Raw genomic sequence first — 14,374 nt, forward strand, 5'->3', positions numbered from 1 at the left:
GATGAGGGAGATGGAAATCTTACATCTGGGTTGGACTAAGCCTGCTTGAATCAAGATCACTTCAGAATCAGGAGATGCCTTCCATCCAAACACATTATCAGGCCCAGAGAATGAAAAGAGGCTGGAGTGAGGAGCTACAGGATTTATCTGCAATATCAGTTTTCTGGCAAGGACTCCCAAACACCATGGCTGGAAGCACAAGCCAAGGACCAGGTTCCATTTCACAAATAGGGAAGAGGCCCTGTGGGAAGCAACATCCTATCATGTGAGGCTTTGGATCTGTGAGTGCTGCTCAGGGAAAAGAGGCTTTCCTTGCCCCACTGAACCCAGATCTGCCCTGCTCCTTGGAAGCCACCTCCCCACTCCAGACACCAGTCTCCCACAAGGTTGCTCACATCCTCCTCTTTACTGACAAAGCCAATAGGCACTTGTCAACTCTAATTTTGATTGATCTATCGGCAGTACCACTGCCAGCCATTCCTTTTGACTTCAAATACTATTTCCTTGGTTCTTACACGCTACCCTCTTGGTTTCTTACCTCTCTTGCTTTCTTCTTCATCCTCCTAACTGTGCCCTACATGCCGATGTTCCCCAGAATCCCACCCTAGGCCCTTTCTTTTCACACCTTCTCACATGATCTCATCTACTCTTACACCATCTACAAGCTGACAACTCTCAAATCTCTAGCATCAGCTCAGACCCTTTTCTGAACTTCAGACTTTTTTTTCTTTTTTTTCTGAGATGGAGTCTTGCTCTTGTTGCCCAGGCTGGAGTGCAGTGGTGTGATCTCGGCTCACTGCAACCTTCTCCTCCCAGCTTCAAGCAATTCTCCTGCCTCAGCCTCATTAGTAGCTGGGACTATAGGCACCTGCCATCACGCCTAGCTAATTTTTATATTTTTAGTAGAGATCACCATTTCACCATGTTGGCCAGGATGGTTTTGAACTCCTGACCTCAAGTGATCTGCCCACCTTGGCTTCCCGAAGTGCAGGAATTACAGGTGTGAGCCACCATGCCTGGCCTAAATTTCAGATCCTTATAGCTAAGAGACTATTTGGATATCTTACAGGTATTCCAAACTCAACACATCCAAAACAAAACCCACAATCTCTCTCAAACCTGCTCTTCTTCCCATGTTTCCTATCACAGTGAATGTGTACCATCATCCAATCAGATGTCCAGGCTAGAAAGCTTGAAGTTCACTGATTTCTGACACTATAGTTTCCATCACCTCTAAAATCCATTCAATTACCTTGTCCTGCTGAATTTACCTTAACAACAAACCCTCATCTGCCCACTTCTCTTTCTTTTTTTAAAAGAGACAAGGTCATATAAAAAAAAAAAAGAGAGAAAGAGAGACAGACAAGGTCTCACTATGTTGCCCAGGCTGGCCTCAAACTCCTAGGCTCAAGCAATCCTCCCACCCCAGCCTCTGGAGTAGCTGGGATATAGGCATGCATCACCAAACCTATTTGTACACTTTTCTGATCCCTGCTTCCCTAGTTGGGCCACCATCATTTGGGCCCTGGCTCAGTTTTCTAAGTGTTGCAGTTTTCTACCTGATCTCACTGCCTTCAGTCTTGCCTCCACTGAATCTACTGTCCTCATTGTAGCTAAAAATCATCTTTTTAAAACACAAGACTAACCATGTCATAGCTCTACTGAAATCTCTTCAGCAGCTCCCTACCACTCAGCTATACTGAGGCCCTACTTTCCAGCGACAGAGTAACTTACAGATTGCCAACAATTCCATGGTCTCTTGATTCTCTCTGCCCTTGACACATGCTACTTCCTGTACTTAGAATACCTTCTTCTTGGCCAGGTGCGATGGCTCACACCTGTAATTCCAGCACTTTGGGAGGCAGAGGCGCGCAGATTACCTGAGGCCAAAAGTTTGGGACCAGCCTGGACAACATGGCGAAATTCTGTCTCTATCAAAAACACAAAAAAATTAGCCGTGCATGGTGGCACATGCCTGCAGTCTCAGCTACTTCGTAAGGCTGAGGTGGGAGAATCGATCAAACTCGGGAGGTGGAAGTTGCAGTGAGCTGAGATTGTGCCACTGTGCTCCAGCCTGGGTGACAGAGTGAGAACCTATCTTAAAAAAAAAAAAAAGAGGCCGGGCGCGGTGGCTCAAGCCTGTAATCCCAGCACTTTGGGAGGCCGAGGCGGGCGGATCACAAGGTCAGGAGATCGAGACCACAGTGAAACCCCGTCTCTACTAAAAAAAAAATACAAAAAATTAGCCGGGCGCGGTGGCGGGCGCCTGTAGTCCCAGCTACTCAGGAGGCTGAGGCAGGAGAATGGCAGGAACCCGGGAGGCGGAGCTTGCAGTGAGCCGAGATCGCGCCACTGCACTCCAGCCTGGGCAACAGCGTGAGACTCCGTCTCAAAAAAAAAAAAAAAAAAAAAAAAGAATGCCTTCCTCTTTCTTGCTTGCCCCTGCTAACCACCCCTTGTTCATCAGGGCTCTGCTTGGATGCCAGTGCTCCAGAAGCGTGACTGGTTTCTCCAGCCTGCGGCAATAATATGGCTTACTGGAGAATTTTGTTCCCTCTACCACAGCACTAGACTCTCTAGAGACCTCACTGGGCTACTGGAGGAAAGGTGTAGTATTTTATTCTTCGTGTCCCCAGTGTCTAGCAGAAGGTCTGGCACCTGGTATCAGTCTGTCCACAAATAAGGCACTGCCCTTGATATATGAGCATAAAGGGCAGGTGGGAAGGTGCCAAACTCCAGCTCCCCTACTCAGTTGTCAGTGTGGTTCTGGAAGTTCTCAGATATGGAGACTGATTTGCATCCCAGCCACGTAAAGTAAATGATGAGTGCCAAAGGCCAGGTCTCCGAAGGTTCCTAGAAGGAAGGCTTCTGATAGTTAGCAGGAGTCTCAGGCCAGATGGCGGCTATCAGGAAACAGAGGGTCAAAAGGCAGTTTGCCAGCAGAAGAATGAGGACATCTAGGAGATGGGTCTAAGGAGGGGCAAAGAAACCTCGCAGCATCCAGGAAAGTGACTTCAGAGAGATACTCCCATCAGATGGGCAGAAAACTGCCTAATGAACTCATCTGTGTGTATGGGAGGCTCTGTGATGGTGGCCAAGCAGAGCATCCTCACTCCACATTGAGTCCCTGCCAGTTTACAGGCATTTACCTGTTGGGTCCTCCGAGGAGGGTCAGTGCCATCTGACTGGCACACACACCTGTCATCTCCAGTCTCCGCTCCAGGGTCAGCCCATGCTTCTCAGCCACGGACAACAGCTTTTTATGTAGCTCATAGGAAACACTTGGGACAACCAGGCCAGAGTCTGCAGTTCAAAAGGAGAAGAGAAAGGGAAAGTGACTACAGAAACCAGGTCCAAACTGGGTATACTCTATCCAAGATTCTGCAAATGCCAACATTTTACCATGGACCACCCTCTGGCCCATCCTCTTCATCTTCCAGGACTAAGGCACACTCTGAGTAGTGAATGGTGAACCAAGTAACAACTTGTTCCAGGTCACCACAGAGTGGGGACAAACTTAAGCTCCCTTAGCAGTTTAGCTTTAGACCACGAAAGCCAAATCTACCAGGATATATTTAGTGCTATCGAGACCAGCACACAGCCGGTAATAGCAACCTATCAGGCACAAGAGAAGAGAACATGATTTTCCCAAAGTGGGGGAAATGCCATCTTGGGCAGCAGGGTTTCCTCACAAGCAGGTGCCTTGTCCTTCCTGAGAAGTGGAACAGACACAGACACTAGTTAACCCTGATGGCCCTCTGGTCCCTGCTGTTCTCCTCAACTGTAGGGCAGGAGGACTTGTTCCATCTGCTTCCCTCTTCCTCTTCCTTCTCTATTCTATTTACCCTTCCTCTTTGATTAAGAAACTCAGCTAGCAAAGTTGTTTTCTCAAATAATTTGTCATTTTCTCCCCATCTGAGTTGGGTGTAACCCAATACTCACAAAACAGGGAAGGAGTACAAGTTAAGTAAACTATGGCTGGCTTTAAGCTACTTTCACCATTAAAAAAGGGCAACTTTTACAAAAGTTGGGGAGAATTAGTCACTGAAAGTACACTATGGAAAATACTTGGCTTTTCAAGGCTCAAAGCCAATATCTACAGCAGCTGATGTATGTGAATAAGTCCATAATATTATTATATGCACCAGTGTCAACATACCAGGAAAGAAACAGCAAACCCAAAAACTGTGATCTGCAATGGACAGCTCTTACCTTGACAACCAAGGTATTGCTCCCTCCAAGAAGCCAATGCTGTCTTACAAATGCCAAAGCCACTGGGCTGAGCAGCAGACCCTTTCCCAAGGAGCCCCATTTGGCTTCACTGGCCAATGGACCAACAAATGCAGATTCTAATTAGCAAGTCACTGTGGGACTGCATGTCACTAGCTTTGTCCAGCTAGATCAGATACCTTTTTAGATCCTGTGTCCTCAATTATACTGGACTGTCAACTGCCTGAGGTAAGGAAATTAATCTTTTACTACTTCAGCCTTCGCCTTCTCAACTTGTTCCATGTACACTTATCAACAAAGCTGAGTTCTTATCAGGTACTCAGACATACAAATGATGCAAAACTAGTGCCATTTCTGGTCTGGTCTAACTCTAAGGTAGAAGAGTTAGGGAATAAAAGTTAATAAATTTTTCAGTACATTTATCTCATTGCATCGTTCCAGAGTCCTGTCTAGAAAAATCTGTTTTCTTCACTGGTCATGTCAGGAGAAATCTCTTGAGGTTCTATCAGGTCCAGTCCTACCTGCATAGATTCTTAAAACCACACAGAATGAGGCTATAGCTTCATGTTTTAGCAACAGGAAACCAAGCACAAAGACTGAACCTATAGGTCCCAGGTCTGTATCCTCTCAGGGAAGGCAGAATAATGTCATGTAATGATGATGATAAAAAATGTCTAACATATCAAATAAACACTACCCTGTTGGCTAACTGAGCCCCTCTACCTGTCCAAGTCCTATTCCTGGGCTGGAGAGAGGCAACAAACAGTGCCATTAGGAGCACTGAGTCTCTCCTCCCACCTCTTTCTGAAATGTCAGTCATTGGTATCTCAGGTGCCAGTGCTGGAGGCTGCAGTCTGACCTTGCATGTCAACAGCTGATTAAACAGCCATTTTTATGGCCTGCTTCAGACACGCACATATTATCAGAACTAATTAGGCTGAACAATTTTCAAAAGTCCTAAGCCACTAACAACTCAAACCTATCAGACAAGTCACGCACCTGACTACTTCAAACACCCTCTTTACCTGCAGAGTCACGCAAGGCAGAGCTTTCACTCATCTATGCATTCCTTCACCTATTTATCAAGAACTCTTTCTGTTAGATTTGAAATGGGTCAGGGCAGTGAGTCTTGGGCCTGCTACTCCACAAATCAAGCATTCTTTCTGGGTCTGGCTCTTGTGCTATGTGTACAGGCAGGCAGCCCCTCCCCTGCCCCCTCATTCTGAGGGCTCTCTGGGAGCAGGCAGAAGCATTTTCTGCTAGCTGTTCCCTCACAGTGTTTAAGAGTACAAAACTTAATGGTACAGGAGAGGAGACACCGGCTGGCTAGATGCTGCTGCTGGAAGCTGTGAGATTACTCATCTGTGGTGGGAGAAGGGGCACTGTTGGTGAATCAGCATATTTTTGCAGCCTAGAGAAAGACAAAGCCAAGAGCCTTTCTGCTCAGAGTCTGGCAGTTACAAGGTCTAGAACTCTACTCTGACTTTCCTCTGAAAGGAACGTACAAACACCACAAAATGTTCCTTTTAAACGTTTATATGCGTAAGTCCAACGAGTTGGACTGGCTTATCAGAAACAGACCAAGGGAATAAAATAAATTCCAAAGGAAAGGAACTAAGAACATAGCGTGTAAACTGCAAACAACAACACTGCTACTGCCAAAGCCTGAACATGGGCCAAGTCTAATTATGTTTGAGTTGGAAGGTAGATCTTTATTGTTCAGGATTCAAGGCAGTAAAATCAGTTGGTAAGGTTTCTTTGAGTATTAATATGTATTTTATAGCTGCTGGTGAAACAAGAAAGGAAGAGATAATTATAACCAGTTCGTGACAAGCAGGGAACTTCTTAGGATCTGATTGACCTTAGGGTATCAAGGAAGACAACAAGTACACTCAGTACAGGCCAGGAAAGAAAACTCCTCCTTGCACACCTGCTTTCTACTGCAAGAGGCTGAGGTTGTCTCTTTGGACCATGGAACGCAGTGGTCCAGCATGCATGTGCCGGCTGCAGTCTGCCCCTTGTCAGGTCATCACTTTGGCACTGCTCATTCCAGCACACAGCATTTCAGGCCTTTCCCTCCCTTATGGACACATATGCATGTCCACACTCCCCCCTACACAGACACCCTTCAGTACCATGTCCAAGGTTCCTATCTCCTTCAGACCTGCCCAGTCTTTCTGTTGTGTAACAAGGCTCCCACAACAAAGTGTTATCTCAGATCTAACTCAATCCTCTCACTGATTGGCCCTTTAATTGGAAAGGCTGCATGTGTCCCAAGTCTTATCAATAAGGAGCACAGCTCATTTATAGGCATGGGATTTCTCCAGGACTATGACTTCTGATTCTATTCTGTGGCAGTCACAAAACTGAGTGCTGATGTCACACTGGTTCCTTTAGGGATATAAATCCACTGGTAAATTTATACCCCCTGACCAGCAATGTATAGACAGTCCCTGGAGATCTACACTAAAGCTACCACAAACTGGTAGTAATGCAATTTAGTGTCAAGTGTTCTCTGAAGGAAGGATTTGTTATAAGAAACCTAACTACACATTCACAATACTCTTTATTATGACCCACAAGACCTGCTGTGATCTGGCAACCTTTACCAGGTACCCAAGCTGCACCCCAGACACCTTGGCCACCTTCTGGTTCCTAAATTCTCCAAGTTCCTTCTGGCCTCAAGAGACAGTTCCCTTCACATGCTTTCTCTATCCCAGCACTTTATTCTCTCTTCTGGGGCTCTATTCTCTCTTCCAGTGCTATCCCTACACAGCGGGCTCCTCATCTGTCAGGTCAGCACGCTGCTTACTTCCCTTCATTGTATTCAATACATCTGACTCCACTCTTAAGTGGGAGTTGAACAATGCGAACACATGGACACAGGGAGGGGAACATCACACACCGGGGCCTGTCGGGGGGTGGGGGAGGGATAGCATTAAGAGAAATACCTAATGTAGATGACAGGTTGATGGGTGCAGCAAACCACCCATGGCACATGTGTATACCTATGTAACAAACCTGCACATTCTGCACATGTATCTCAGAACTTAAAGTATATATATATATATATATATACACACACATCTGACTCTTTCCCCACCTCTTCCCTTCCCCACTTACAACTAGACCACCCCCGTGTCCACACTGGACCTCATTCCTTCATACTGGAACAAGCTTTGAACTTTAAGAGGCAAAGAACTGCTCAACAAGAAACTTACTAATTATGAAGGGAAAAATTCTCTTTATGAGGAAGAAATCTGGTGGTCAACACCTTACCAAGTGGTCAAACAGCCCCAGTGATGGGACAAGGAGATACAATGTACTCCCTGATGTGACTCCTTGAGAAAGACACAGCCCTACCAAAATCCTAGAAAACATGTTTAACATGAATCAGATAAAGGGAAACAAACAATACATCAAAACTACGAGACATTCTGCAAATCAACTGGCCTAGATTCTTCACTAATATCAATATCACAAAGGACAACAAAAGTTGCAGGAACTGTTCTAGTTTAAAGGAAACAGAAGAAATATGACAGCTGAATGTAGTGTGCAATGGATGATTAAAAATACAGCTATAAAGGATATTACTGGGATAACTGGAAAGTTCTGCATACGGAGTATATTAGATAATACTTTTGTAATAATTTAAATTTTGCTGAGAGCAATCTTGTAGTGTGCTTGTGCAGAGCAATGTATATATATATCATACTGAATTTATGTGCTGTGGAAGTATTTAGGGATGAAATCTAATGATGAGTACAACTAAATCTCAAATGGTTCAGAAATATGTGTGTGCTCGTATGTATTTATTTTATATAAAACAAATGTGTCAAAATGTTAACTGGTGAATTTAAATGAGGGGTATATGGTTGTTTGTTATACTAGTCTAGTAATTTTTCTGTAAGCTTGAAATACTACTGAGGATAAAGAAAAATCTGTTGCCAAGGCTGCTACAGAACACAGTGTCTGCATATTAAATTAGAAAAAATGACCTCCCTAGTCCTTTCCAGACTTTTTTTTTTTTTTTTTTTTTTTTTAAAAAGACACAGTCTCTTTCTGTCACTAGGCTGGAGTGCAGTGGCGCCATCTTGGTTTACTGCAACCTCCATCTCCTGGGTTCAAGTGATTCTCCTGCCTCAACCTCCCAAGTAGCTGGGACTACAGGCATGTGCCACAACGGATAGCTCATTTTTATATTTTTAGTAGAGACAGGGTTTCACCATGTTGGTCAGGCTGGTCTCAAACTCCTGACCTCAAGTCATCTGTCTGCCTCAGCCTGATTGCTGAATTTCAAGACGACGGTATATACATAGAAATCAAACTTCTTTCTCACTCTGTTTAGGCACCTGTGGCTCTGGAAGGGCAAGAGGGCATATATTAGCAAAGCAGTCACATTAGCACGGACCAGTGCATTTCTGGAATGACCAATGGGCAGTTTCATAAAAACTCAGATGTCAGGCTGTAATGCACTAGGCTCCAGATACTCTAGCCCTTGGTTTGAGCTTAAACTCTTGGAAAACATGTAAGAAGCACAATGGTTCATTACTGTGCTAGGAGTCCAGTCAAAACACCTATCTTAACAGTACTGCTCTAAAACCTCATGAGATCACCAATGATCACAACCAAGCCCTTCAAGTCTATGACAACCATCCACCCGATTACCCAGGTCCAGGAACCCTGAAGGATTCCAAGGTAAAGAAAAGGACTGATAAATTCTTCCACTTCTGGCACTGAAAGATCTGCTACAGCCTGAGGTTCCCCAACTCAACCAAGTCACTGTTAAGTTAAGTCTGCCTGCCGGAGACACAAATTCAGAAACTAGGCTCATTAGCTCTGTTCAGTGAAAAGTTGTGACACTTCATAGAGGAGCACAGGATTATCCAGTGCAGGTGTTCTGTCCAGAACACCACCCAGAATTTATTTCCTGATGTCTCCCAGTGGTTCTCCCTCAGAATGACATCCTTGTGGCACCTGATCTAATCCATACACATATAGTCGGGGAATGAAGTTGGGGAGGGGGTTATGGGGAGACAAGGCAGGACCCTGCATGGGTTGGGTCTATGGGTGAGAAGGCAATGAGATGCTGACCAGCTCCATGGTGGCAGACACTTGATTCTCTCAATGGGAAGAATTCTCTGCAAGAGTACAACAGCTGCCAAAGGAGACCTCATTACCTCCAGGGTAAAATTCTTCAGTGGCACTTCTAAACTCCAAGATTTATTTCTTCCTGAATTCCTTTTGAACACACATGCAAAAAAATCAAAACAGATTTCTTGACTACCTATTTTTGAGGAGATAAAAACACTGCTGGTCTTGAAAGCCTTAGACTACTTCTAGAGGGACTCTTGGTGACAAGAAGCAGAGGAAGGCAGCTACGGCTCAGAGGCAGGAATAGAATGCCAGCTGTGAAAGAGACAACTGCTAGCCTGGAATTTTCTGAAAGCCAAACTTGTCCTGAGAGCTAGATACATCCCCACTAAGACTCAAAGACTTAGCCATCCAGGGTGAGAAGAGTACAGTCACAAAGCATCAGGAACAAATTCCTTGTGACTTCACCAGCTGCCTCCCTTCCTAGCAGATACCAGAACTGCCTTTTCCAAAAGAAATGAGTATTGGTAAGAGGTGCTCGAGCTCAGACCACAGCACCTCACTCAAGCTTAACTGGATCCTTTTTAAGACAATAAATAGGAACTCTAGTTCAGGTCATCCTCACATACTTGCTGTTCCCTAAATCTCGGCACACAGTGTGGAGGTGGATCATCCTTCAGGCAAAGCTGCAGAGATGCCTGCACCAAGAGCACCCTACTGCCTCCCATCTGGGCTTTTATATACTTGAGGACAGAAGAGGCTGCACAGTAGAAAACAAATGGTGGAGGTTAAAGAAATCTACCCAAAAGGAAAGGCTCATGAATAGAGAATTTATTACAACAGAGGGAAGGAAGAATTCTAGTCATTTTTTTAAAAAGTGGAGATAGGATCTTGCTATGTTGCCCAGGCTGGTCTCGAACCCCTGGCCTTAAGCAATCCCCCAACCTGTACCTCCTGAGTTGCTGGGACCACAGGCACATACCATCACACCCTGGCTAATTTTTTATTTTTATTTTTTGTAGAGACGAGGTCTCATTATGTTGCTTAGGCTGGGCTCAAGCGAGCCAGCCTCCTGCCTCAGTCTCCCAAAGTGTTGGGATTACAGGTGTGAGCCACGGTAGCCGACTACACTTCTGTTATTAGTATATTTACATATTTGGTTTGGTTATACTCAGAGGCCCTAAGGTGATGAACTATGACTTACCCAGAGTATCTAAAACAGTGTCTGGCACATAGTAGGTATTCTACAAATGTTGATGCTTTGAAATAATCTTACTGAGGTGGCCTTTGCAAATTCACATTTGAAGTCAAATATTTACTGAATAATAATTACAAATTGGGTATTGTGCTAGCTACATTTCCACACAATCTCATTTAATCCATAGTATTAGCCCACTTTATATTAAGGAAACCAGCTTAGTAGCCTCTCTTTGGCTACACAACTTTTAACTTCTTATTAAAGCTCTTAATAACCAATAACTCCCACATCTCCCTATCCCTCATTGTAACAACTCTCACCTTTGCTTTCTCTGGGCTCAGGCACAAAGCACTGCAGAAGGGGGAAAAAAAGCGGGGCGGGGGGGAGAGGGGTCACAAAACCATGTAGGTTTGGCCCACTACAAATTCATGCAATCTAATGATAACTTGATTCGCTGCCATTCTTCCTGCCTCACGGGTTCAATACCTCCAAATCCTCCTGTTCACTCAACTCTATTTTCAATCATCATAGCCTATCAACTTGCCCTCTGTCGCTTCTCTCAAATCTCTGTGTTCCTTTCCATTCAATGGTCCAAATCCCTAGTATGTAAATTATATCATGAGCATGACTGGTCCTGCTCTGGTCTCTTCTCTCCCCTCTCGTTCCACCTAGAATCCTACCACAAGACCAGTCTTCCTAAAAGAGATTTGGTTCATGTCATTTTCCTATCCAAAAGCCTTCAGTTGTTCCCTATGACTACAGGACAAGGATAGTACTGGCACACAAGGCCCTCTGTGCTCTGGTCCAAAGCTGTATTTTAGTTCCTTCCAATCCCCAGCACAAACTCTCTGCCCTGGCCAAGCCAGCTAATGACCAGTCTCCCACACAGCCCTTTACTCACACTATTCACCTGCACCTGCCTAGCCTACCCACGAATATCCTCCTCTTTCTCTCTGCCTGGTGAAATCCTGCCCATGTTTCAAGGCTTCCATCATGAAGCCTTCCTTGATGCAACCTACAGGACCTCTCCTGCCTCTCAACACCTAGTGGCACTTAATGTCCACATTTTCACTGGACTCTGGGCATATATGGAATCTTTCCATCTCCTATTATATTTTCGTAACTTAAAGGCAAGCATGTCTTAGAGTCAGTTACATATAATAAACATAATAAACACAGTGTTTTGACTGACCCAAACTGTCTTAAAATATTTCCTTTAGAATATCATGAGTGTTAGGCTGGGCATGGTGGCTCATGCCTGTAATCCCAGCACTTTGGGAGGCCAAGGTGGGCAGATCACCTGAGATCAGGAATTCGAGACCAGCCTGGCCAAAATGGTGAAACCTCATCTCTACTAAAAATACAGAAATTTGCCAGGTGTGGTGGTGTGCGCCTGTAATCCCAGCTACATGGGAGGCTAACGCAGGAGAATCACTCGAACTCAGGTGGTGGAGTTTGCAGTGAGCCGAGATCGCGCCACTGCACTCCAGCCTGGGTGACAGAGCAAGACTCCGTCTCAAAAAAAAAAAAAAGATTCTTCTCTGAAGCCTTACCACTTTCCTAAGCAGTATTCTTTGGGGAGTTCTCACCACTGAATATAGAGTGCTCACACACATCTAGTGTTTTATATTTAAACTTAACACATGCACACAGAATCAGTCTTCAAAGAATTTCAAATTACAAGTCTGGATCTAGAAAGACCCTGGCCAATCCAGAGTGTGATCACTGGACACCATTATTTAGCAGGGCAGGGCCACGCTAGAGAAATGTCTGATGATCCGTGACTGCTGGAGACAGAGGCCCTGCCAAAGAACCTGAAAGGACTTTCCAGAGAGAAAAAATTGGGGTTAAACAAAGAGCTAAATTTAGTTGCTTCCTGAATGTGTTTTCCCAATCAACAGACCTAAAACAACACTGTTCCCCATCACAACACACACAGCTGGCAAAGAGTACTGCCAAGAGGAGTATAAGCAATTAGTGAAAAATAGCTTATGTACTTGGTTGATACCACTTAGCATGAAGTCAATATATAGGGCACCAGCAGCAAGCTATCAGAATCCTAAATCCCAAGCCATCACCAAATGAGCAATAAACATGTTCTTTTGCTACAGTGGGGATTAGTAGAAAAGTACTTGGTATTCTAGGATATGAATGCCACAAGGCCAGACTGTGGGAGCTCTCCAAGTTACTTCTGTAAACTGATGGTCTATTCCTGAGACAGTACAGTATTAAAGAAAAGACTACAGAGATGTCCCTCAACTTAAAATGGGTGTTATCCCAATAAACCCGTCGTAAATTGAAAATATCTAAGTTGAAAATGCATTTAATACACCTAATCTACCAAACAAACACCATAGTTCAGCCTAGCCTACCTTAAACCTGCCCAGACCACTTACATTAGCCTACAGTTGGACAAAATCATCTGGCAAAACAGTACACTGTAGAATACTGGTTGTTTACTCTCATGGCTGCATGGCTGACTACTGTGGCTCCTGCTGCTGCCCAGCATTGGAGAATATCATACCTGCATATTGCTAGCTCAGGAAAAGATGTCAGTTCATAATTTGAACTACAGTTTCTTTCTTTTTTTTTTTTTTTAGACAGAGTCTCAGTCTGTCGCCAGGGCTGGAGTGCAGTGGCATGATCTCGACTCATTGCAACCTCCACTTCCTGGGTTCAAGCGATTCTCCTGCCTCAGCTTCCCAAGTAGCTGGGATTACAGGCGCCTGCCATTACCAGCTAATTTTTTGTATTTTTAGTAGAGACAGGGTTTCACCATATTGGCCAGGCTACTCTTGAACTCCTGACCTCGTGATTCACCCGCCTCGGCCTCCCAAAGTGCTGGGATTACAGGTGTGAGCCACCCCGCCCGGCCTGAACTATAGTTTCTACTGAATAAGTATTGCTTTCACATCATCCTAGAGTCAAAAAATAAGTCTAACCATTGTAAGTTGGGGGATCATCTGTAGTCTATTTGCCATTAAACTGCCCTTCTCTTCTTATATTTTTGCTCATTTTTTATTCACATTTAGAAGAGAAAAGGAGATGTGATGGGTAAGGTTTTCGTGGGTTTTTTTTTTGACACAGGGTCTGGCTCTGTCATCCAGGCTGCAATACAGTGGCATGACTTTGGCTCATTGTAGCCTCAACCTCACGGGCTCAAACGATGCTCCTACCTCAGCCTCCTGAGTAGCTGGGACTATAGGCACGTGCCACTGTGCCCAGTTAATGTTTTCTATTTTTTTGTAGAGACAGGGTCTCACTTTGTTGCCCAAGCTGGTCTTGAACTCCTGAGTTCAAGCAATCCTCCCACCTTGGCCTCCCAAAGTGCTGCGATTACAGGAGTGAGTCACTGCATCTGGCCAATGGAAAAGCCTTTACCAGCTGGGCGCGGTGGCTCACGCCTATAATCCCAGCACTTTGGGAGGCCGAGGCGGGTGAATCACGAGGTCAGGAGTTCAAGAGCAGCCTGGCCAATATGGTGAAACTTCATCTCTACTAAAAATACAAAAATTAGCTAGGCATGGTGATCCCGGCTACTCACAAGGCTGAGGCAGGAGAATTGCTTGAACCCGGGAGGTGGAGGTTGCAGTGCGCTGAGAGCTGAGATCATGCCACTACACTCCAGCCTGGATGACAGAGCAAGACTCTGTCTTTAAAAAAAAAAAAAAAAAGGCTTTACCTCTCTGGGCCTCATGTCCTCATCTGTAAAATGAGAAAATTATACGAGGTGATCAACTAACACTAACATTTTATGGTCTTAGACTGTTTCCCTATATAATCTAGTTTGCCTTTTTTCACCCAAACATTTGGATGGCAGATCCAATGGAGAAAGATCAATGGAGAAACTGC

At 44.8% G+C, this 14,374-nt stretch overlaps 1 protein-coding gene across 11 annotated transcripts in view; it reads right to left on the reverse strand.

Moving 5' to 3' along the window:
- Positions 1 to 14,374, reverse strand: part of EDC3 (enhancer of mRNA decapping 3) — a 62,456-nt gene that overhangs the window by 7,023 nt on the left and 41,059 nt on the right. For all 11 annotated transcript variants that reach the window (XM_015142705.3, XM_077938244.1, XM_077938243.1 and 8 more), the window contains 1 exon segment: positions 3,150 to 3,303. In XM_015142705.3, coding sequence (XP_014998191.1) covers positions 3,150 to 3,303 — 154 coding nt within the window.

The sequence above is a fragment of the Macaca mulatta genome, chromosome 7 (genome assembly GCF_049350105.2).
Source record: "Macaca mulatta isolate MMU2019108-1 chromosome 7, T2T-MMU8v2.0, whole genome shotgun sequence".
NCBI classification, from domain to species: Eukaryota; Metazoa; Chordata; class Mammalia; order Primates; family Cercopithecidae; genus Macaca; species Macaca mulatta.